The 22,500-nt window shown below is 46.1% G+C and overlaps 1 protein-coding gene and 1 long non-coding RNA gene across 3 annotated transcripts in view; both read left to right on the top strand.

Moving 5' to 3' along the window:
- The window catches only part of LOC139394172 (protein tweety homolog 3-like), a 72,357-nt gene extending 57,692 nt beyond the window's left edge, over positions 1-14,665 (top strand). Inside the window, exons 11-14 of one of the 2 annotated variants that reach the window (XM_071142212.1) lie at positions 1,809-1,945; positions 4,515-4,697; positions 7,657-7,732; positions 14,092-14,665. In XM_071142212.1, coding sequence (XP_070998313.1) covers positions 1,809-1,945; positions 4,515-4,697; positions 7,657-7,732; positions 14,092-14,226 — 531 coding nt within the window. In that variant the 3' untranslated portion in view covers positions 14,227-14,665. The remainder of the gene's footprint in view (positions 1-1,808; positions 1,946-4,514; positions 4,698-7,656; positions 7,733-14,091) is intronic. The other variant, XM_071142213.1, reaches the window with a different exon arrangement.
- Positions 14,666-16,944: 2,279 nt separating this feature from the next.
- On the top strand, positions 16,945-19,232 carry LOC139394176 (uncharacterized). Its single transcript, XR_011629805.1, has 2 exons — positions 16,945-17,166; positions 17,264-19,232. It is a non-coding gene; the product is annotated as an uncharacterized lncRNA (long non-coding RNA).
- The last annotated feature ends 3,268 nt before the right edge of the window (positions 19,233-22,500 follow it).

Raw genomic sequence — 22,500 nt, 5'->3', positions numbered from 1 at the left:
TAACAGGGTGGTGTTATATTGTAGTGTTCCAGGACTATGTCCAGGCTCTAACAGGGTGGTGTTATACTGTGTTCCAGGACTATGTCCAGGCTCTAACAGGGTGGTGTTATATTGTTGTGTTCCAGGACTATGTCCAGGCTCTAACAGGGTGGTGTTATATTGTAGTGTTCCAGGACTATGTCCAGGCTCTAACAGGGTGGTGTTATATTGTAGTGTTCCAGGACTATGTCCAGGCTCTAACAGGGTGGTGTTATACTGTGTTCCAGGACTATGTCCAGGCTCTAACAGGGTGGTGTTATATTGTAGTGTTCCAGGACTATGTCCAGGCTCTAACAGGGTGGTGTTATATTGTTGTGTTCCAGGACTATGTCCAGGCTCTAACAGGGTGGTGTTATATTGTAGTGTTCCAGGACTATGTCCAGGCTCTAACAGGGTGGTGTTATACTGTGTTCCAGGACTATGTCCAGGCTCTAACAGGGTGGTGTTATATTGTAGTGTTCCAGGACTATGTCCAGGCTCTAACAGGGTGGTGTTATACTGTGTTCCAGGACTATGTCCAGGCTCTAACAGGGTGGTGTTATATTGTAGTGTTCCAGGACTATGTCCAGGCTCTAACAGGGTGGTGTTATATTGTGTTCCAGGACTATGTCCAGGCTCTAACAGGGTGGTGTTATATTGTAATGTTCCAGGACTATGTCCAGGCTCTAACAGGGTGGTGTTATACTGTGTTCCAGGACTATGTCCAGGCTCTAACAGGGTGGTGTTATTTTGTAGTGTTCCAGGACTATGTCCAGGCTCTAACAGGGTGGTGTTATATTGTTCTGTTCCAGGACTATGTCCAGGTTCTAACAGGGTGGTGTTATATTGTAGTGTTCCAGGACTATGTCCAGGCTCTAACAGGGTGGTGTTATATTGTAGTGTTCCAGGACTATGTCCAGGCTCTAACAGGGTGGTGTTATACTGTGTTACAGGACTATGTCCAGGCTCTAACAGGGTGGTGTTATACTGTGTTACAGGACTATGTCCAGGCTCTAACAGGGTGGTGTTATACTGTGTTACAGGACTATGTCCAGGCTCTAACAGGGTGGTGTTATATTGTAGTGTTCCAGGACTATGTCCAGGCTCTAACAGGGTGGTGTTATACTGTGTTCCAGGACTATGTCCAGGCTCTAACAGGGTGGTGTTATATTGTAGTGTTCCAGGACTATGTCCAGGCTCTAACAGGGTGGTGTTATATTGTAGTGTTCCAGGACTATGTCCAGGCTCTAACAGGGTGGTGTTATATTGTAGTGTTCCAGGACTATGTCCAGGCTCTAACAGGGTGGTGTTATACTGTGTTCCAGGACTATGTCCAGGCTCTAACAGGGTGGTGTTATATTGTAGTGTTCCAGGACTATGTCCAGGCTCTAACAGGGTGGTGTTATACTGTGTTCCAGGACTATGTCCAGGCTCTAACAGGGTGGTGTTATATTGTAGTGTTCCAGGACTATGTCCAGGCTCTAACAGGGTGGTGTTATATTGTGTTCCAGGACTATGTCCAGGCTCTAACAGGGTGGTGTTATATTGTAGTGTTCCAGGACTATGTCCAGGCTCTAACAGGGTGGTGTTATACTGTGTTCCAGGACTATGTCCAGGCTCTAACAGGGTGGTGTTATATTGTAGTGTTCCAGGACTATGTCCAGGCTCTAACAGGGTGGTGTTATACTGTGTTCCAGGACTATGTCCAGGCTCTAACAGGTTGGTGTTATATTGTAGTGTTCCAGGACTATGTCCAGGCTCTAACAGGGTGGTGTTATACTGTGTTCCAGGACTATGTCCAGGCTCTAACAGGGTTGTGTTATGATGGAGTGGAGGGGCTGATCTACCTGGTGCTGTTCTCCTTCGTCACAGCTCTCATGTTCTCCTCCATCGTCTGCAGTGTGCCACACACCTGGCAGAGCAAGAGGTAACACACCGGAACACACACCTGAACACCCACAACACAAACACCTGAACACACACCTGGCAGAGCAAGAGTTAGCACACCGGAACACACACCTGAACACATACAGCACCTTAACACACACCTGAACACATACAGCACCTTAACACACACCTGAACACATACAACACCTTAACACACACCTGAACACATACAACACCTTAACACACACCTGAACACATACAACACCTTAACACACACCTGCACACATACAACACCTTAACACACACCTGAACACATACAGCACCTTAACACACACCTGAACACATACAACACCTTAACACACACCTGAACACATACAGCACCTTAACACACACCTGAACACATACAGCACCTTAACACACACCTGAACACATACAACACCTTAACACACACCTGAACACATACAACACCTTAACACACACATCTGGCCTATTCCCTGCTAAGACATTGATCAGATCTTACTACTACTGCTACTGCTACTAATACTACTACTACTAATACTACTGCTGCTACTACTACTACTCCTAATACTACTGCTGCTACTACTACTACTACTACTACTACTACTGTACACAGCCTTCATGTTTAGTATAGTGCATCTGTCTGTCTATCAGACTCTCTCGTCTGTCTGTCTGTCTGAATGCGCCCGTCTCTCAGTTTGATTTCACATCTTCTAATTGGGTCAACACCATTATTTTCTGTCCCCCCTCATCCCTCCTTCTGTTTCTTCTCCTCTTCCTCGTCCTCCTTTCTCCTACCAATGTTCTGATTTGTACAAACCTGTGACTCGGAATGGGACGATGGAATCCTCAGTAACAGTTGATGGGAACACGGATCGTATCATATATAGATTAATAAGGGTCATTGACGGTTTTGGCCCATGGCGTAATATATTTTGTACTAAATACATTGGACTTCTCAATTGACATCTCTGTAGCGACAGAGATTCTGTGTGTCCCTCGTCGACTTCCTCCTGTGTTTCTATCATCGAGAAGAGAGGCCTTGGCAGAGTGCTTCGTGTAAGGACAGTCCTGCTTTTGTGCTCTGTGTGTGTGGATGAGTTTTGGGCAGCTTTATATGCGAGTGTGGCAGCATTAGAACCTATTCTGAAATAGCACTGCTGCCCCCTGGTGGTGTGAAGAGATAACAGTTGAAGCCTCTCAGGCGAACCAGTGCTTGTCTCTTCACTGCCCGTGCAATCTACGGACCGATCTAAAGTTCTACAAACATGTTTTATACCCTGTGTAGTTGACCTGCACTCCGCTACCTTCCCAATAAGCACACGTCCTATCTGATTATTTCATTATTTTTCGCTGACGATTGTTTTTTAATTTTTAGTTTATCATTGTATGTCACAGCAGAAAATGGTTCACCAGCAGCGGCCATTTTGACCTAATTTTAGTTTTCTTTGTGACATTTTGTATGACTTAAAAATTTTATGGTGCACTCAAGATTTCAGATGCATGAATCAAGTAACCTGAAATGAATGAATCAAATGGCTTGAAATAAATTAATCAAATTGCTTTTTTTAATTTAACCTTTATTTAACTAGGCAAGTCAGTTAAGAACAAATTCTTATTTACAACGATGGTCTAGGAACACTGCCTTGTTCAGGGGCAGAACAACAGACCTTGTCAGCTCGGGGATTCGATCCAGCAACCTTTCGCTTTACTGGCCCAACGCTCTAACCACTAGGCTACCTGCCTCCCCACTTCCTCCTGAAGTGTGCTTGAAATTAATGAATCAAATGGCTTGAAAAGGAATGAATCAAATGGCTTGAAAAGGAATGAATCAAATGGCTTGAAAAGGAATGAATCAAATGGCTTGAAATGAATTAATCAAATGGTTTGAAATGAATGCTCATTATGGGGAGTCAGTCATTGCCTGCCGTTCAGGGGAATCGATTCCGATGATTCCTTTGTAAATAAGCTCTACGCTTCTCTCCTGTCCTCTTGCTGTATCCCTCTGCTGCTGAGACAGAGCTGCTACTGATGACGGTGAGGAGGATGCTGAAAACTGCACGATATCTCTGGTTCCTTCTACAATTGGCTGAAATGGAACAAGTCTTGACTCCTGACTTCTGACTTCTGATCTTTGACCCCTAGACAGTGTTCTGTGAACCTCGTGTGCACCTGTGCTTTGTGGTGGGGTGGTGCCTGGGGGTTGATGGTGGTGGGGGTGTTTTGGGGTTATTCTTGCCTGGCATCTCTCCGTTGCACCAATACCAGTACAAGGGAATTAGGTGGTTTAGTGTGGACTTGGCCCCTAGTCCCTGATCTTGGGTCAGTTTTTAATTTTCCTCATTTAATGGTAAAAGGTCAGGTTTGTGGGAGGGGAAGCTGATCCTAGATCTGTGGGTTGAGGGGTGTATTATCCTCCTTCAAGGGTCCTAGGAGTCTGAGTTGACCCTCTGTCAGCTCCTCTCTCCTCTGTTCTCACTCTCACTGTCTGTCTCCCCTCACCCCTCCTTCCCCTCGCCCGGCCCCTCCCCTCCCCTCCCCCGGCCCCTCCCCTTGGCCCTGGCCCCTCCCCTTGGCCCTGGCCAATGAAGGACGGATGATGAGGATGGAGAAGACGAGTCTGCTGCCCAAGGCAATCGGGGGGCGGGTCCTCATGATAACCTGTACCGCGTGCACATGCCCAGCCTCTACAGCTGTGGTAGCAGCTACGGCAGCGAAGCTAGCATCCCTGCTACGGCCCACACTGTCAGCAATGCCCCTGTCACTGAGTACATGTGAGTTAGCACCCCACCGGTAGCCGCTAGCTGAAACAACACACTGCCTGCTACACAAGCTAGCCACGCGATCTCCATTGCCTGCCATACATTATTGTAGCTAGCGAGTGAGTTAGCCTGCTAGCCACATGTCAGTTAGCACCGCTAGCAGAATCGACACACTGCCTGCTGTACAAGCTCAAGTTAGCCACGCGATCGCCATTGCCTGCCATACATTATCGCTAGCTAGTGAGTGAGTTAGCCTGCTAGCATAAACAAAACACTGCCTGCTATTAGTTAGCTATCAGTTACCCAAATGAAGCTACACTGCCTGCTCAGTGATATACATTAGGCTACATGTGAGTAAGCCTGCTAGCCATATCGGAGTTAGCTTTTACACATTGCCTGCCTGCCATACAAGTTAGCCATCGCCTGCTACCAATTAGCCACGCAATTGCCATTGACTGGTATCGGCCTACCATAAAGCTACAGCTAAAGGGTGTGAGTTAGCCTGCTAGCCGCTAGCGGGAACCCATTGCCTGCCAGTCACTGATCATTTGAGCCTGCATGGACTCAGACAAACGTTGATACTATTGTAATATTTAACCACCAGGCTGCCACATTGAAGACAGATACACTCACAAACGTATATAAAGTAGCCTAAGTTTGTTTTATTCAGTAAAGAGTCCCTATGTCTTCGTGTCACTGATAAGGACCATGTTACAGATCATGGTCAGCATGATGATACCCAGTGGTGTTTCCATAAGGTGAAACACATATCAATCTGCATGGTTGAACGCTGTGGCCTTACAAGGTTTTACACCCTTCATCTACACACATGATGACTGCAGTACATGTTTCTCCTCCTCGTCCACTTCAGTCAACGTAATAGGCCTGCATACCTTTCAACTAGTCAAGTAATAGGCCTGCATACCTTTCAACTAGTCAACGTAATAGGCCTGCATACCTTTCAACTAGTCAACGTAATAGGCCTGCATATCTTTCAACTAGTCAACGTAATAGGCCTGCATACCTTTCAACTAGTCAACGTAATAGGCCTACATATCTTTCAACTAGTCAACGTAATAGGCCTGCATACCTTTTCAACTAGTCAACGTAATAGGCCTACATATCTTTCAACTAGTCAACGTAATAGGCCTGCATATCTTTCAACTAGTCAACGTAATAGGCCTGCATACCTTTTCAACTAGTCAACGTAATAGGCCTGCATATCTTTCAACTAGTCAACGTAATAGGCCTGCATACCTTTCAACTAGTCAACGTAATAGGCCTGCATACCTTTTCAACTAGTCAACGTAATAGGCCTGCATACCTTTTCAACTAGTCAACGTAATAGGCCTGCATATCTTTCAACTAGTCAACGTAATAGGCCTGCATACCTTTCAACTAGTCAACGTAATAGGCCTGCATACCTTTTCAACTAGTCAACGTAATAGGCCTGCATATCTTTCAACTAGTCAACGTAATAGGCCTGCATACCTTTTCAACTAGTCAACGTAATAGGCCTGCATATCTTTCAACTAGTCAACGTAATAGGCCTGCATATCTTTCAACTAGTCAACGTAATAGGCCTGCATACCTTTTCAACTAGTCAACGTAATAGGCCTGCATACCTTTTCAACTAGTCAACGTAATAGGCCTGCATATCTTTCAACTAGTCAACGTAATAGGCCTGCATACCTTTCAACTAGTCACCGTAATAGGCCTGCATATCTTTCAACTAGTCAAGTAATAGGCCTACATACCTTTTAACTAGTCAAGTAACAGGCCTACATACCTTTTAACTAGTCAAGTAATAGGCCTGCATACCTTTTCAACTAGTCAAGTAACAGGCCTGCATACCTTTCAACTAGTCAAGTAATAGGCCTGCATACCTTTTCAACTAGTCAAGTAATAGGCCAGCATACCTTTCAACTAGTCAACGTAATAGGCCTGCATACCTTTTCAACTAGTCAACGTAATAGGCCTGCATACCTTTTCAACTAGTCAAGTAATAGGCCTGCATACCTTTTCAACTAGTCACCGTAATAGGCCTGCATACCTTTCAACTAGTCAAGTAATAGGCCTGCATACCTTTTCAACTAGTCACCGTAATAGGCCTGCATACCTTTCAACTAGTCAAGTAACAGGCCTGCATACCTTTCAGCTAGTCAACGTAAGTTGAAGTTATGCATTAATGTATTCCATTAAGTATACCACTGATACAACTACATACAAAACAATACATTATGTATACAATTTTTTAAAAGATTATCACGTTCACCGGATAGGTGCAGGGAAATGTGTTGTTTTACACGGTCGGCCATGGTAGTACGGCACCCCAGGAGCAAATTAGGGTTAAGTGCTTTGCTCAAGGGCACATCAACCTTTTGGTTACCGGCCCAACCCTTTAAGCATCTAGCGCTAGGACAATAATATAGCAGACAAGGCGCTGTTGTTGTGGACGCCGACCACATACTGAGGGTCTGAGGCTAAGTCCCAATGATCTCTCCTTCCTCTTGAAGTGCGCACTCATTCACCACTCCCCACCATTGTAAAAAGCATTTGATTGATGTTGGCATGGATACTAGAATACTAGATGGAGTTTCCGTATTCCAGTCATATACATGAAGGGAAGTGAACAAGTGCACACTTGGAGGTGCACACTTCTCAAAGTGGGGTACGTGGACACCTGGCCAGATCTCAAAATATATACTGAATATTACATTTTAACCTTAAATGTTATAAAATTAATATTACAAAAAAACATTAAATTGCTTCATTGGGATCATTGGGACGTCATTGGGACGCAATCTAGTTGTTGTAGGGAGGACTGTAAGTGCAGGAAGTGACAACAGTAACCAGGAAGTGACAACAATAACCAGGAAGTGACCTCAGTAACCAGGAAGTGACAACAATAACCAGGAAGTGACCTCAGTAACCAGGACGTGACCTCAGTAACCTCTCGTTTGTGACGCAGGACCCAGAACGCAAACTTTCAGACCCCCAGGTGTGAGAACACGCCTCTGATTGGCAGGGAATCCCCTCCACCCTCTGTAAGTGCACACTTTCTAGTACACACTATCCCCTCCACCCTTTTGTAAGTGCACACTTTCTAGTACACACTCTACTACAGTTATGCCCCCTCCGAACCCTGAAGGTGTTTTACTTTCGAGTGTGGAAATACCATCGCAAAGGTCATTTTGGCAGCCTGGCTTTTTAAATGGAATAGATTGTATTCAAAACAGGTGTTTAGTCTGACAGATCACAGATGGGAAAAAAAAGACATTTTGTCAGTCTCTAATTCTGATGTAAACTCTGGTTAGTCTATTTTGCATGTCAAATGGAACCCTATTCCCTATGGGCCCTAGTCAAAAGCAGTGCACTATATAGGGAATAGGGTGCCATAGGGCTCTAGTCTAAAGTAGTGCACTATATAGGGAATAGGGTGCCATTTGGTAGTAGAAGACTGGGCCAGTGGTGCTAACCATTTGGTGGTACGAGACTGGGCCAGTGGTGCTAACCATTTGGTAGTACAAGACTGGGCCAGTGATGCTAACCATTTGGTGGTACGAGACTGGGCCAGTGGTGCTAACCATTTGGTAGTAGAAGACTGGGCCAGTGGTGCTAACCATTTGGTAGTAGAAGACTGGGCCAGTGGTGCTAACCATTTGGTGGTACAAGACTGGGCCAGTGGTGCTAACCATTTGGTGGTAGAAGACTGGGCCAGTGGTGCTAACCATTTGGTAGTAGAAGACTGGGCCAGTGGTGCCAACCATTTGGTGGTACAAGACTGGGCCAGTGGTGCTAACCATTTGGTGGTACAAGACTGGGCCAGTGGTGCTAACCATTTGGTGGTACAAGACTGGGCCAGTGGTGCTAACCATTTGGTAGTACAAGACTGGGCCAGTGGTGCTAACCATTTGGTGGTACAAGACTGGGCCAGTGGTGCTAACCATTTGGTAGTACAAGACTGGGCCAGTGGTGCTAACCATTTGGTGGTACAAGACTGGGCCAGTGGTGCTAACCATTTGGTGGTAGAAGACTGGGCCAGTGGTGCTAACCATTTGGTGGTACGAGACTTGACCTCTTGTACCTCTCCTTGAACCAGACTTCATCGCTGCATCCTCAGGTCTCAATAAGGAAGTATAGAGGCTGGGTTTGGCCCAGTTAACCCTTGAAGAGCTCTCTCTTATGTCTTCATACCTCTTTATAGGAAAACAAATGGGTGTTGCCATGTGCTCTTTCTTTTGAGACTCTTGGTGTCTGACGCTGGGTTTTCCCTTCTTCTTCTTTTTAACGTTGTATCTCTTGAGTCTGTGGACGGGCGATACAGTCTTTCCAGTACAGCCATTGGTTAAAGCTGGTTGTTTCCGAAGGCGTTTTACCTTGAAGTCACCCGGAGTGACTTCCTGTCCATGTCCGTCCTTAATTCGTGTCCCCCCCCCCCTAGTAAACCACAGCCAACGCTCCTTTAGTCCTGTCCCCATAGTGTGTCTGTGTGTACACGTCCTCTAGATGCATGTTACCTATGTATCTGTTCCCCTGTCATCACTAAACATCACTACTAGTTCTTCAGCTGGGGTGTGTTCATTATGGAAAAACGTTTACCATTTTATGAACCGAACGGAAGCAAAGCAGCAAAAAAAATGTGAGTTTCTATCGGGACAAATTCAGGTAGGTCCCCTCCCAGTTTCGTTCCGTTTGCTTCCGTTTCAGAAGCATTTCGACAAACAGAATCAGAGGAATGAATTACATTCCTGATTCACAGGGCCAACTGCTGAAAACCACCCATAGAGGTGGATAGAGGTCACACAAAGGCTGGTTTAGAAGCAAATATGTGCCCTCTATCCAACTCTATGACGTCATGTCATCCACCACCACCGTCTAGCAGTAGACACCGCCTCGGTTTGGTGATGCACGGCGGCCATTTTGTGCCTCATGGCTCACCAAGCACTAGTTTCCACATTAGAGATGGGGAAACTGGGAAACCCAGCGCTACAGTACTCCCTCACTAAGACCACTGACTAATATCAGGCTAACCTAACTTTCTACATCAGAATTAGAGCACTAATACAATTGATCAATTCAATATTTGATACTATTTCCTGTCTAATAATAATCATCTAGAGTTGAGTGCTAACGCCTGTCAAAAACCCTGCAGGACTATAATCCTAATCCTAATCCATCTCTGTAGTGATAATTGTTGTTTTTAATCCACTACCTCAGGCTGTCCAAATGACTAGTGAAGTGTGTGTGTTGCTTGTTTCCCATAGTGTTTCCCTCTACCAACCGCCTCACCCTGTCCTCTACTCTCTGTCTCTCTCTGTCTCTGGACACTTGTAAGCAGCATATCTCTACATACCCTTCTCTACTCCCTCCCCCTTTTGAAGGACACTAGTATACATACCCTTCCCTACTCACTCCCCCTTTTGAAGTACACTAGTATACATACCCTTCTCTACTCCCTCCCCCTTTTGAAGGACACTAGTATACATACCCTTCTCTACTCCCTCCCCCTTTTTGAAGGACACTAGTATACATACCCTTCTCTACTCCCTCCCCCTTTTGAAGTACACTAGTATACATACCCTTCCCTACTCCCTCCCCCTTTTGAAGTACACTAGTATACATACCCTTCCCTACTCACTTCCCCTTTTGAAGTACACTAGTATACATACCCTTCTCTACTCCCTCCCCCTTTTGAAGGACACTAGTATACATACCCTTCTCTACTCCCTCCCCCTTTTGAAGGACACTAGTATACATACCCTTCTCTACTCCCTCCCCCTTTTGAAGTACACTAGTATACATACCCTTCTCTACTCCCTCCCCCTTTTGAAGGACACTAGTATACATACCCTTCCCTACTCCCTCCCCCTTTTGAAGGACACTAGTATACATACCCTTCCCTACTCCCTCCCCCTTTTGGAGTACACTAGTATACATACCCTTCTCTACTCCCTCCCCCTTTTGAAGGACACTAGTATACATACCCTTCCCTACTCCCTCCCCCTTTTGAAGTACACTAGTATACATACCCTTCCCTACTCCCTCCCCCTTTTGAAGTACACTAGTATACATACCCTTCCCTACTCCCTCCCCCTTTTGAAGTACACTAGTATACATACCCTTCCCTACTCCCTCCCCCTTTTGAAGTACACTAGTATACATACCCTTCTCTACTCCCTCCCCCTTTTGAAGGACACTAGTATACATACCCTTCCCTACTCCCTCCCCCTTTTGAAGGACACTAGTATACATACCCTTCTCTACTCCCTCCCCCTTTTGAAGTACACTAGTATACATACCCTTCCCTACTCCCTTCCCCTTTTGAAGGACACTAGTATACATACCCTTCCCTACTCACTTCCCCTTTTGAAGGACACTAGTATACATACCCTTCCCTACTCACTTCCCCTTTTGAAGTACACTAGTATACATACCCTTCCCTACTCCCTCCCCCTTTTGAAGGACACTAGTATACATACCCTTCTCTACTCACTTCCCCTTTTGAAGGACACTAGTATACATACCCTTCCCTACTCCCTCCCCCTTTTGAAGGACACTAGTATACATACCCTTCTCTACTCCCTCCCCCTTTTGAAGGACACTAGTATACATACCCTTCCCTACTCCCTCCCCCTTTTGAAGGACACTAGTATACATACCCTTCCCTACTCACTTCCCCTTTTGAAGGACACTAGTATACATACCCTTCTCTACTCACTTCCCCTTTTGAAGGACACTAGTATACATACCCTTCCCTACTCCCTCCCCCTTTTGAAGGACACTAGTATACATACCCTTCTCTACTCCCTCCCCCTTTTGAAGGACACTAGTATACATACCCTTCCCTACTCCCTCCCCCTTTTGAAGGACACTAGTATACATACCCTTCCCTACTCACTTCCCCTTTTGAAGGACACTAGTATACATACCCTTCAGATTTGGGCAGTGTTGATGGCTACACAATATTTCTTTTTTGTTATTTTCTTTTCTTTCTTTTTCTCTCTCTCCCTACCTCTCTCTCTCTTCCCTCTGTTTCTCTCTCTCTCCCTACCTCTCTCTCTCTTCCCTCTGTTTCTCTCTCTCTCCCTACCTCTCTCTCTCTCCTCCCCTCCCTCTCTCTCTTCCCCTCCCTCTCTCTCTCCCTACCTCTCTCTTCCCTCTGTTTCTCTCTCTCTCACTCCCTACCTCTCTCTTCCCTCTGTTTCTCTCTCTCTCTCTCTCTCCCTCCCTCTCTCTCTCTTCCCTCTGTTTATCTCTCTCTCCCTACCTCTGTTTCTCTCTCTCTCCCTACCTCTCTCTTCCCTCTGTTTCTCTCTCTCTCTCTCTTCCCTCTGTTTCTCTCTCTCTCCCCCTACCACTCTCTCTCTCTTCCCCTCCCCCTATGTTTCTCTCTCTCTCCCCCTACCACTCTCTCTCTCTTCCCCTCCCCCTATGTTTTTCTCTCTCTCCCTACCTCTCTCTTCCCTCTGTTTCTCTCTCTCTCTCTCCCTCTCTCTCTCTTCCCTCTGTTTCTCTCTCTCTCCCCCTACCACTCTCTCTCTCTTCCCCCCCCCCTATGTTTCTCTCTCTCTCCCCCTACCACTCTCTCTCTCTCTCTTCCCCTCCCCCTATGTTTCTCTCTCTCTCCCCCTACCACTATCTCTCTCTTCCCCTCCCCCTATGTTTCTCTCTCTCTCCCCCTACCACTCTCTCTCTCTTCCCCTCCCCCTATGTTTCTCTCTCTCTCCCCCTACCACTCTCTCTCTCTTCCCCTCCCCCTATGTTTCTCTCTCTCTCCCCCTACCACTCTCTCTCTCTTCCCCTCCCCCTATGTTTCTCTCTCTCTCCCCCTACCACTCTCTCTCTCTTCCCCTCCCCCTATGTTTCTCTCTCTCCCCCTACCACTCTCTCTCTCTTCCCCTCCCCCTATGTTTCTCTCTCTCTCCCCCTACCACTCTCTCTCTCTTCCCCTCCCCCTATGTTTCTCTCTCTCGCCCCCTACCACTCTCTCTCTCTTCCCCTCCCCCTATGTTTTTCTCTCTCTCCCTACCTCTCTCTTCCCTCTGTTTCTCTCTCTCTCTCCCTCTCTCTCTCTTCCCTCTATGTTTCTCTCTCTCTCCCCCTACCACTCTCTCTCTCTTCCCCTCCCCCTATGTTTCTCTCTCTCTCCCCCTACCACTATCTCTCTCTTCCCCTCCCCCTATGTTTCTCTCTCTCTCCCCCTACCACTATCTCTCTCTTCCCCTATGTTTCTCTCTCTCTCCCCCTACCACTCTCTCTCTCTTCCCCTCCCCCTATGTTTCTCTCTCTCTCCCCCTACCACTCTCTCTCTCTTCCCCTCCCCCTATGTTTCTCTCTCTCTCCCCCTACCACTCTCTCTCTCTTCCCCTCCCCCTATGTTTCTCTCTCTCCCCCTACCACTCTCTCTCTCTTCCCCTCCCCCTATGTTTCTCTCTCTCTCCCCCTACCACTCTCTCTCTCTTCCCCTCCCCCTATGTTTCTCTCTCTCTCCCCCTACCACTCTCTCTCTCTTCCCCTCCCCCTATGTTTTTCTCTCTCTCCCTACCTCTCTCTTCCCTCTGTTTCTCTCTCTCTCTCTCCCTCTCTCTCTCTTCCCTCTATGTTTATCTCTCTCTCCCCCTACCACTCTCTCTCTCTTCCCCTCCCCCTATGTTTCTCTCTCTCTCCCCCTACCACTCTCTCTCTTCCCCTCCCCCTATGTTTCTCTCTCTCTCCCCCTACCACTATCTCTCTCTTCCCCTCCCCCTATGTTTCTCTCTCTCTCCCCCTACCACTCTCTCTCTCTTCCCCTCCCCCTATGTTTCTCTCTCTATCCCCCTACCACTCTCTCTCTCTTCCCCTCCCCCTATGTTTCTCTCTCTCTCCCCCTACCACTCTCTCTCTCTTCCCCTCCCCCTATGTTTCTCTCTCTCTCCCCCTACCACTCTCTCTCTCTTCCCCTCCCCCTATGTTTCTCTCTCTCTCCCCCTACCACTCTCTCTCTCTTCCCCTCCCCCTATGTTTCTCTCTCTCTTCCCCTGCCTCTCTCTCTTCCCCTCCCTCCCTCTCTCTCTCCCCCTACCACTCTCTCTCTCTTCCCCTCCCCCTATGTTTCTCTCTCTCTTCCCCTCCCTCTCTCTCTTCCCCTCCCTCCTCTCTCTCTCCCCCTACCACTCTCTCTCTCTTCCCCTGTTTCTCTCCCCCCTCCCCCTCCCTCTCTTCCCCTCCCTCTGTCTCTTCCCCTCCCTCTCTCGCTCTCTCTTCCCCTCCCTCTCTCTCTCTCTCTTCCCCTCCCTCTCTCTCTCTCTCTTCCCCTCCCTCCCTCTCTCTCTTCCCCTCCCTCCCTCTCTCTCTTCCCCTCCCTCCCTCTCTCTCTTCCCCCTCTGTCTTTCTCCCCTACCGCTCTCTCTCTCTTTCTCTCCAGTACACCTCGAGTATGAGGGCCAAGTATCTGGCCACCAGTGGACCGGACCAGAACCGACGGTCAGTCCCCAATGACCAGTTGGACCCAGCCAGCCGACCACATCCCCTCGCCAGACCACAGTCATCTGTCCACTAGAACCTCCCAGACCCTACCAAAACCTACTAGAACCTATTATAACCTACCAGAATCTTCTAGACAGAACTCATCAACCACAAAAGAACGGGAACAAACCAGGACCAATTTTTCATTCCACTAAAGAACCACAACCCAGTAGAACCACCAACTCCTTAGAACCTGTTGACACAGTAGTCCACGTATAGAACCAGAACCACTAAGAATCACAACCACCTCCTCAGCCCATAGGAACCACTAAAATAATGCTTCTCAGATTCACCTGAACAGACCACAGTGGGTTGAAAACCAGAGCCAACCAACGGACCACCCAGCCCAGCCCAGCTCACCAGAACAGAACCTCAACCAATCAGCCAACCAACACCAACCTACCTACAGACTCCAGAAGATCACCATGAACCTTGTAGATCTCCCCCCACCACCACCTCAGCTCCATCTTCCCTACAACCGTCCCACAGTCCCACTCAGCTCTACACCATCTCAAGCTGGATCCTCCACCTCTTTACCAAGTAAACGGCCCTCTGGTGGTGACTGCCGGTATGAGCCTGTTTATTAAGTATACTGCCCTCTGGTGGTGACTGCCGGTATGAGCCTGTTTATTAAGTATACTGCCCTCTGGTGGTCACTGCCGGTATGAGCCTGTTTATTAAGTATACTGCCCTCTGGTGGTCACTGCAGGTGTGAGCCACACACACAAACATCCTGTATAGAACTGTAAATAGTGAAATAGTATGAGTTACATTCTGGAGGAAGACTCAACTGAAACATGGTGGTATTTAGAGTGTGTGTTTCCAAGGACTGAGGCTGTATCTCATTCTAGGCCACACACTCTCACACACTCTCTCTCACTCACACACACACACACACACTCTCTCACACACACACACACACACACACACACACACACACACACACACACACACACACACACACAGAGGCCTGTACGTGTGTGTACCTCTCTCTACTCTACCTGCCTCTGTAAACAACCCTCCTGCCATCTAATCTACCAAGCCACTAGGACACAGAATCTGACTGCAAAACGGCCCCTTGCACTCTGCAAAACACTCCAACATTCCTGTAACATCTGGAGTTTTAAACTTCACTGCAAAAGGGCTGTTGTGCAGACGGACCATGTGGCCTGAAGCTGAATCAGAAAGCCATGTTGTGGAGTAACCACTCTCTGTAGATAGATTTAGCCACCACTGTACAGCAGTGACGTGTTAGCATTTAGCCTGTGTTAAGAGCCACGTTAACTAACTACATGTATGACTACAACTTGAAATCGTGAGCTCTCTCTTGAGTGTGTTCATGTGTTCTGTGTGTGTTTGCGTGCGTCTAACGCGCATGTAAATATGAGTCAAGGACCGAACGGAACATGGTGGAATTCCAAACATTCTGAAATCAGATTCCGATTCCAGATTCCCAGAGAAAGAGTTTGCGTTCCCAAACTAACTCTGGGACTCAATGAAAAGACGAAAGGATATGGGAGAGCTCACCTGTGGGCTCATAACTCTGTATAATGAGGGATGTGAACTCTCCTAAACTGAAGGACATGGGAGAGCTCACCTCTGGGTTAACAACTCTGTATAATGAGGGATGTGAACTCTCCTAAACTGAAGGACATGGGAGAGCTCACCTGTGGGTTAACAACTCTGTATAACGAGGGATGTGAACTCTCCTAAACTGTGGGTTAACAACTCTGTAGCTCTCCTAAACTGAAGGACATGGGAGAGCTCACCTGTGGGCTCATAACTCTGTATAATGAGGGATGTGAACTCTCCTAAACTGAAGGACATGGGAGAGCTCACCTGTGGGTTAACAACTCTGTATAATGAGGGATGTGAACTCTCCTAAACTGAAGGACATGGGAGAGCTCACCTGTGGGCTCATAACTCTGTATAATGAGGGATGTGAACTCTCCTAAACTGAAGGACATGGGAGAGCTCACCTGTGGGTTAACAACTCTGTATAATGAGGGATGTGACCTCTCCTAAACTGAAGGACATGGGAGAGCTCACCTGTGGGCTCATAACTCTGTATAATGAGGGATGTGACCTCTCCTAAACTGAAGGACATGGGAGAGCTCACCTGTGGGCTCATAACTCTGTATAATGAGGGATGTGAACTCTCCTAAACTGAAGGATATGGGAGAGCTCACCTGTGGGCTCATAACTCTGTATAATGAGGGATGTGAACTCTCCTAAACTGAAGGACATGGAAGAGCTCACCTGTGGTTTAACAACTCTGTATAATGAGGGATGTGACCTCTCCTAAACTGAAGGACATGGGAGAGCTCTCCTGTGGGCTCATAACTCTGTATAATGAGGGATGTGACCTCTCCTAAACTGAAGGACATCGGAGAGCTCACCTGTGCCAAAATAACTGAATAATGAGGGATGCTGAACTCTCTTTATCCTGTCATCCCTTTTTTTAGTTCCTTAATTCTCAGAAAGGGAAAATAAATCCTGGATAATGTTGGATCATACGGTGAAAGACAGAGAAAGATATTTAAAACAAAATGTGTTTTTAATTTAGTTTAAAAAAATGTAACTTGATAATGAAGAATTGGGGTGCTGTGACCAACTTTCTCTTTACATAAATAAACGTTTACTTCATTTTTTATTATTTCGTCAAACAGGGATCTTCTTTAACGACCTGACTAAAGGTCATGATGAGGTTAGAGGTCACGACCTTTCTCAAAACAGGACGTTTTTTCTTCTTCTTCTTCTTCTTCTCAGAAGCACAAACGATCTTCGCGGTAACTATGGGAGACGGAAAAGAAGAACACCCACACGTTGACGTAACGTGTGTGCGTTGTGGGAACGCTTAGAGCCTCGTGGAATATGCCTGATCTCGCGACTTGTTCCGTTTCACGGTGAAGTGAAAGGAAACCTCTCCTTAACCTAGGTTAGGGGCCAACCATAGAGTAAGATACTTTACTAGGTACTCTATCTAACTCTATGGGGCTGCCAGTAGTTTATCTCTAGGGGCCAACCATAGTTAGACAGAGGACTCTCTAAAGACCCTCTTACCTTACTAGGTACTCTATCTAACTCTATGGGGCTGCCAGTAGTTTATCTCTAGGGGCCGACCATAGAGTAAAATAGAGGACTCTAAAGTTCACTCTTACTTTACTAGGTACTCTATCTAGCTCTATGAGGCTGCCAGTAGTTTATCTCTAGGGGCCGACCATAGAGTAAGATAGAGGACTCTAAAGTTCACTCTTACTTTACTAGGTACTCTATCTAACTCTATGGGTCTGCCAGTCGTTCTCTCTCTCGCTACTATGTGCCGTGAAGTGTATGATGATAATAGTCTAGCTGTAATCTCTCTCATCACTCTTGTGTGTGATGGCTCGTCCAGTGTAGTCTTGGTATTGCTCTCTTCTCTCCTGTGTGTGCTGTCTGTACGTACAGTACAGTGGTCTGTGTGTGCTGTCTGTCTGTACAGTACAGTACAGTGGTCTGTGTTGACAGCAAATTAAGGGTCATTATTATTATCCAATCTTCATCTACGAAACACACACACACTAACGTTCATTGCAGACCCACACATTGCAGACACACACATCGCAGACACACACATTGCAGACACACACATTGCAGACACACACATTGCAGACACACACATTGCAGACCCACACATTGCAGACACACACATTGCAGACACACACATTGCAGACACACACATTGCAGACCCACACATTGCAGACCCACACATTGCAGACCCACACATTGCAGACCCACACATTGCAGACCCACACATTGCAGACCCACACATTGCAGACCCACACATTGCAGACCCACACATTGCAGACCCACACATTGCAGACCCACACATTGCAGACCCACACATTGCAGACCCACACATCGCAGACCCACACATTGCAGACACACACATTGCAGACCCACACATTGCAGACCCACACATTGCAGACCCACACATTGCAGACCCACACATTGCAGACCCACACATTGCAGACCCACACATCGCAGACACACACATTGCAGACCCACACATTGCAGACACACATCGCAGACACCGACAGTATTCTTTATATCTAGCCATAGTCCTGTGAACTGTCTCACACACACCATAGAACTACAGTACCCATAACACCCTCACTCCTGTAAATTTGACACTGGTTAGCATTTGCATCATGGGAAATGCAGTGTATTAACTAGAGGGATTTCCAGTTAATGGGAGAAAGAGTCCTTAGGAATGATCGTTCAAACGATCTTGATTAACTCGCTCCGGGTAGAAGTTGCCTTTAACCACAGATCTAGGATCAATTTACTCTCCCATTATCCTAATCTTAACCATTAGGCGGAACACACACAAACAAAAATTCTTAGATCAGTGTCTAGGAAGCAACTTCATCCTACCCTGACAAGCTCAGTGTGTGTGTGTGTGTGTGTATTTAATTTACTGTGAATGAAAGACCAGCGAGACAATCGTAACTGGCGTGATTCCACTCGTTCTTAATGTTCTGTTTATCACGTCACCATGACAACGCTACCTATACTACGGCGTTTTGCACGACGGGAGAGGACCGAAAAAAATAATATATATATATATATATATATATATACTGTTGGAAACTAAAGATACCAATGGCCTTTTCTTAAACTTGTAACAATCTAACAATTCTTCATATCACACGTTTTAATTTGTCTGTCTTCTAAAAAAAAAAATGAATCATAAAAAAACAAACTATAGCTAGCTCTTTTTGTAGGGTAATAATTATTATTATTATGGTAAGAGCACCATTTGTTTTCTGTTTTTCTTTATAATAATGCTGAATGACTGTCTTGAATTGCATTTTTATTTTTTATAAAACCGTACTGTAGACTTGTTACATTTTTTTGATGGTTGTTTTTATGTACCTGGCTACAACAACGGTTTACTAAGATGATAATACTGTCTGTTCTCAACTGTGGTGGTGACATTATTGAGCCTGGAATCCATGTTTTAAAAACAGAATTAAAACAACTTTAACTGACTCAGAACGACTGGTGTAGTCTGTTATTGAATTTGACACATCTTCTCTCTCCTTTCTGTCGCTCTCTCTCTCCCTGTCTCTGTAATGACACATCTCCTCTCTCCCTTTCTCTCTCGCTAACTCCCCCCCTGTCTCTGTAATGACACATTCACTGACAGTAGATGGCGATATTCCTGTATGTTGGTCACGGATTAAAGAGTGTTTCTCTTGAGTCTAGACAGACACAGAAACAGTAGCCAGGCTAACAGAAACAGTAGCCAGCCTAATAGAAACAGTAGCCAGGCTAACAGAAACAGTAGCCAGCCAAATAGAAACAGTAGTCAGGCTAATATAAACAGTAGCCAGCCTAATAGAAACAGTAGCCAGCCTAATATAAACAGTAGCCAGCCAGGGAGTTCTGGGCTGATGGGGGCTCTGGTACATTCTAATGCCTTGATTTCATCCCATATACACAGCTCAATACTCAACACCCAATACTCAATACAAATAATGGAAACAGTAGCCAGCTCAATACTCAACACCCAATACTCAATACTAATAATGGAAACAGTAGCCAGCTCAATACTCAACACCCAATACTCAATACTAATAATGGAAACAGTAGCCAGCTCAATACTCAACACTCAATACTCAATACTAATAACGGAAACAGTAGCCAGCTCAATACTCAATACTAATAATGGAAACAGTAGCCAGCTCAATACTCAATACTCATTCAATACTTTAATAACTTTACCTCCCAGCTTGGTAACATGAGCTGTGGTATTGAGTTGAAAGACATGACTTTCTCATTAAAATTACCTGAAAATGTATAAATTCAATAAGTTAGTTGTTTTGGATATCTAGGCTCGGGTTTGTATGATCGGTATTAATGTTGTAAATTGGATTAAAAAACATTAACGTTGCACCTGTCTTCTCTTGAGAAAGTCACTACAGTTTTACTGAAATACGTTCGTTACCATAGTGATATTTGTTCAAATTACACGGAACAAAATTATAAAAATGGAACACGCAACTTACAGTTCATGAAAATAAATCAGTCAATTGAAATAAATGCATTAGGACCTAATCTATGGATTTCACATGGCTGGGAATACAGATATGCATCTGTTGGTCACAGATACCTTTTTTTTTTAAAGTAGGGGTGTCTGACCACCATTTGCCTCATGCAGAACGACACACCTTCTCATAGAGTGGATCAGGCTGTTGATTGGTGGCCTGTAGAATGTTGTCCCACTCCTCTTCAATGGCTGTGCGAAGTTGCTGGATATCGGCGGGAACTGGAACACTCTGTCGTATATATGTCGATCCAGAGCATCCCAAACATGCTCAACGGGTGACATGTCTGGTGAGTATGCAGGCCATGGACGAATTGGGACATTTTCAGTTTCCAGGAATTGTTGTACAGATCCTTGCGACATGGGGCCTTGCATTATTATGCTGAAACATGAGGTGATGGCGGCGGATGAATGGCACGACAATGAGGCTCAGGATCTCGTCACGATGTCTCGGTGCATTCAAGTTGCCATTGATAAAATGCAATTATGTTTGTTGTCTGTAGCTTATGCCTGCCCATACCATAACCCCACCGCCACCATAGGGGCACTCTCTTCACAACGTTGACATCAGCAATTTGCTTGCCCACACGATGCCATACATGTGGTCTGCCATCTGCCCAGTACAATTAAAACCGGGATGAATCCGTGAAGCGTGCCAGTGGCCATCGAAGTTGAGCATTTGCCTACTGAAGTCAGTATGCAAATGGGTCGGTGGGTCGGTGGGTGGGCGGTGGGTCGGTCGGTGGGTCGGTGGTCGGTGGGTGGGTCGGTGGTGGGTGGGGGGGTGGTCGGTGGTCGGTGGGTCGGTGGTCGGTGGGTGGGTCGGTGGGTGGGTCGGTGGTCGGTGGGTGGGTGGTCGGTGGGTCGGTGGTCGGTGGGTGGGTCGGTGGTCGGTGGGTCGGTGGTCGGTGGGTGGGTCGGTGGGTGGGTGGGTGGGGGGTGGGTCGGTGGGTCGGTGGGAGCCACAGAAAGAGAATCAGACATGTGTTATCTGGGTGCGTAGCCATTGACTCATAAACTGGTTCAGAGGGTAAAGGTGAAGGGTCAAACATTCCTAGACAACACCCCAACACACACACAGCCAGTCCGCAGCAGAGCCAGAGAGAGATAGGAGATCCATGTCACACCTGCTGATGTCAGACTCTTATCTCTGCTGCGTCTGCACAGATTTTAATACATGTTTTAATGTAGCCTTGATTTAACTACACAGATAATACTGTGTGTGGGGAGTTGTCTGGTTTAGTCACTATAACAGGACTGTCTCTACTGAGGGACCTACTGATGAGGACTAATGGAGAGGGGGAGAGAGAAGGGGAGAGGGGGGAGAGATTAATCTGTTTGTGTCTCGGTCTGTGTGAGAATCTGTTTTTATTATTAGGCTGAATAAGGTGCTATAAGGCTGAATAAGGCATTATTATGCTGAATAAGGCATTATAAGGCTGAATAAGGCATTAATATGCTGAATAAGGCATTATAAGGCTGAATAAGGCACTATAAGGCTGAATAAGGCATTATTAGGCTTTATTAAAAAAGCAGAGAATAGCAACCACTGTGGTGAGACAAAAGGCAATATATTCAGCGTTCAAATCCCTTGAGATACTGCTGTCTTTCTATAGTCCAGATACTGGAGAATACATCCAACAACAACAATGACAAAGACAACAACAACAAAGACAACAACGACAACAACAACAACAACAACAACACAGTAAAATCCCAATCAGAAACCGTCCTGATCAAAAGAATAACATAAAAACACATGACTGAAGCAGATGATGTTCAGTGGTCAAAACAGAACAGGTCTTTATCTATAGAGGCCCAGTCCAGGAGGAACGCTTCTCATAAACAATCTCCAATCAGAAACCCATTATGGGTCAATAATTACCTCACAGAGAGAGAGAGAGAGAGAGAGAGGTCATCAGAACACTTATTACCTCACAGAGAGAGAGAGAGAGAGAGAGGTCATCAGAACACTTATTACCTCACAGAGAGAGAGAGAGAGAGAGAGAGGTCATCAGAACACTTATTACCTCACAGAGAGAGAGAGAGAGAGAGGTCATCAGAACACTTATTACCTCACAGAGAGAGAGAGAGAGAGAGGTCATCAGAACACTTATTACCTCACAGAGAGAGAGAGGTCATCAGAACACTTATTAAGAACACGAGAACATGAACGTGTTCCGCTCATACAAAAACAATCCATGGAACAGGTCCATT

Source organism: Oncorhynchus clarkii, unplaced genomic scaffold (assembly GCF_045791955.1).
Source record: "Oncorhynchus clarkii lewisi isolate Uvic-CL-2024 unplaced genomic scaffold, UVic_Ocla_1.0 unplaced_contig_9327_pilon_pilon, whole genome shotgun sequence".
NCBI classification, from domain to species: domain Eukaryota; kingdom Metazoa; phylum Chordata; class Actinopteri; order Salmoniformes; family Salmonidae; genus Oncorhynchus; species Oncorhynchus clarkii.
Note: the sequence above shows the minus strand (reverse complement) of the source record. Positions and strands in the feature narration are given on the sequence as shown.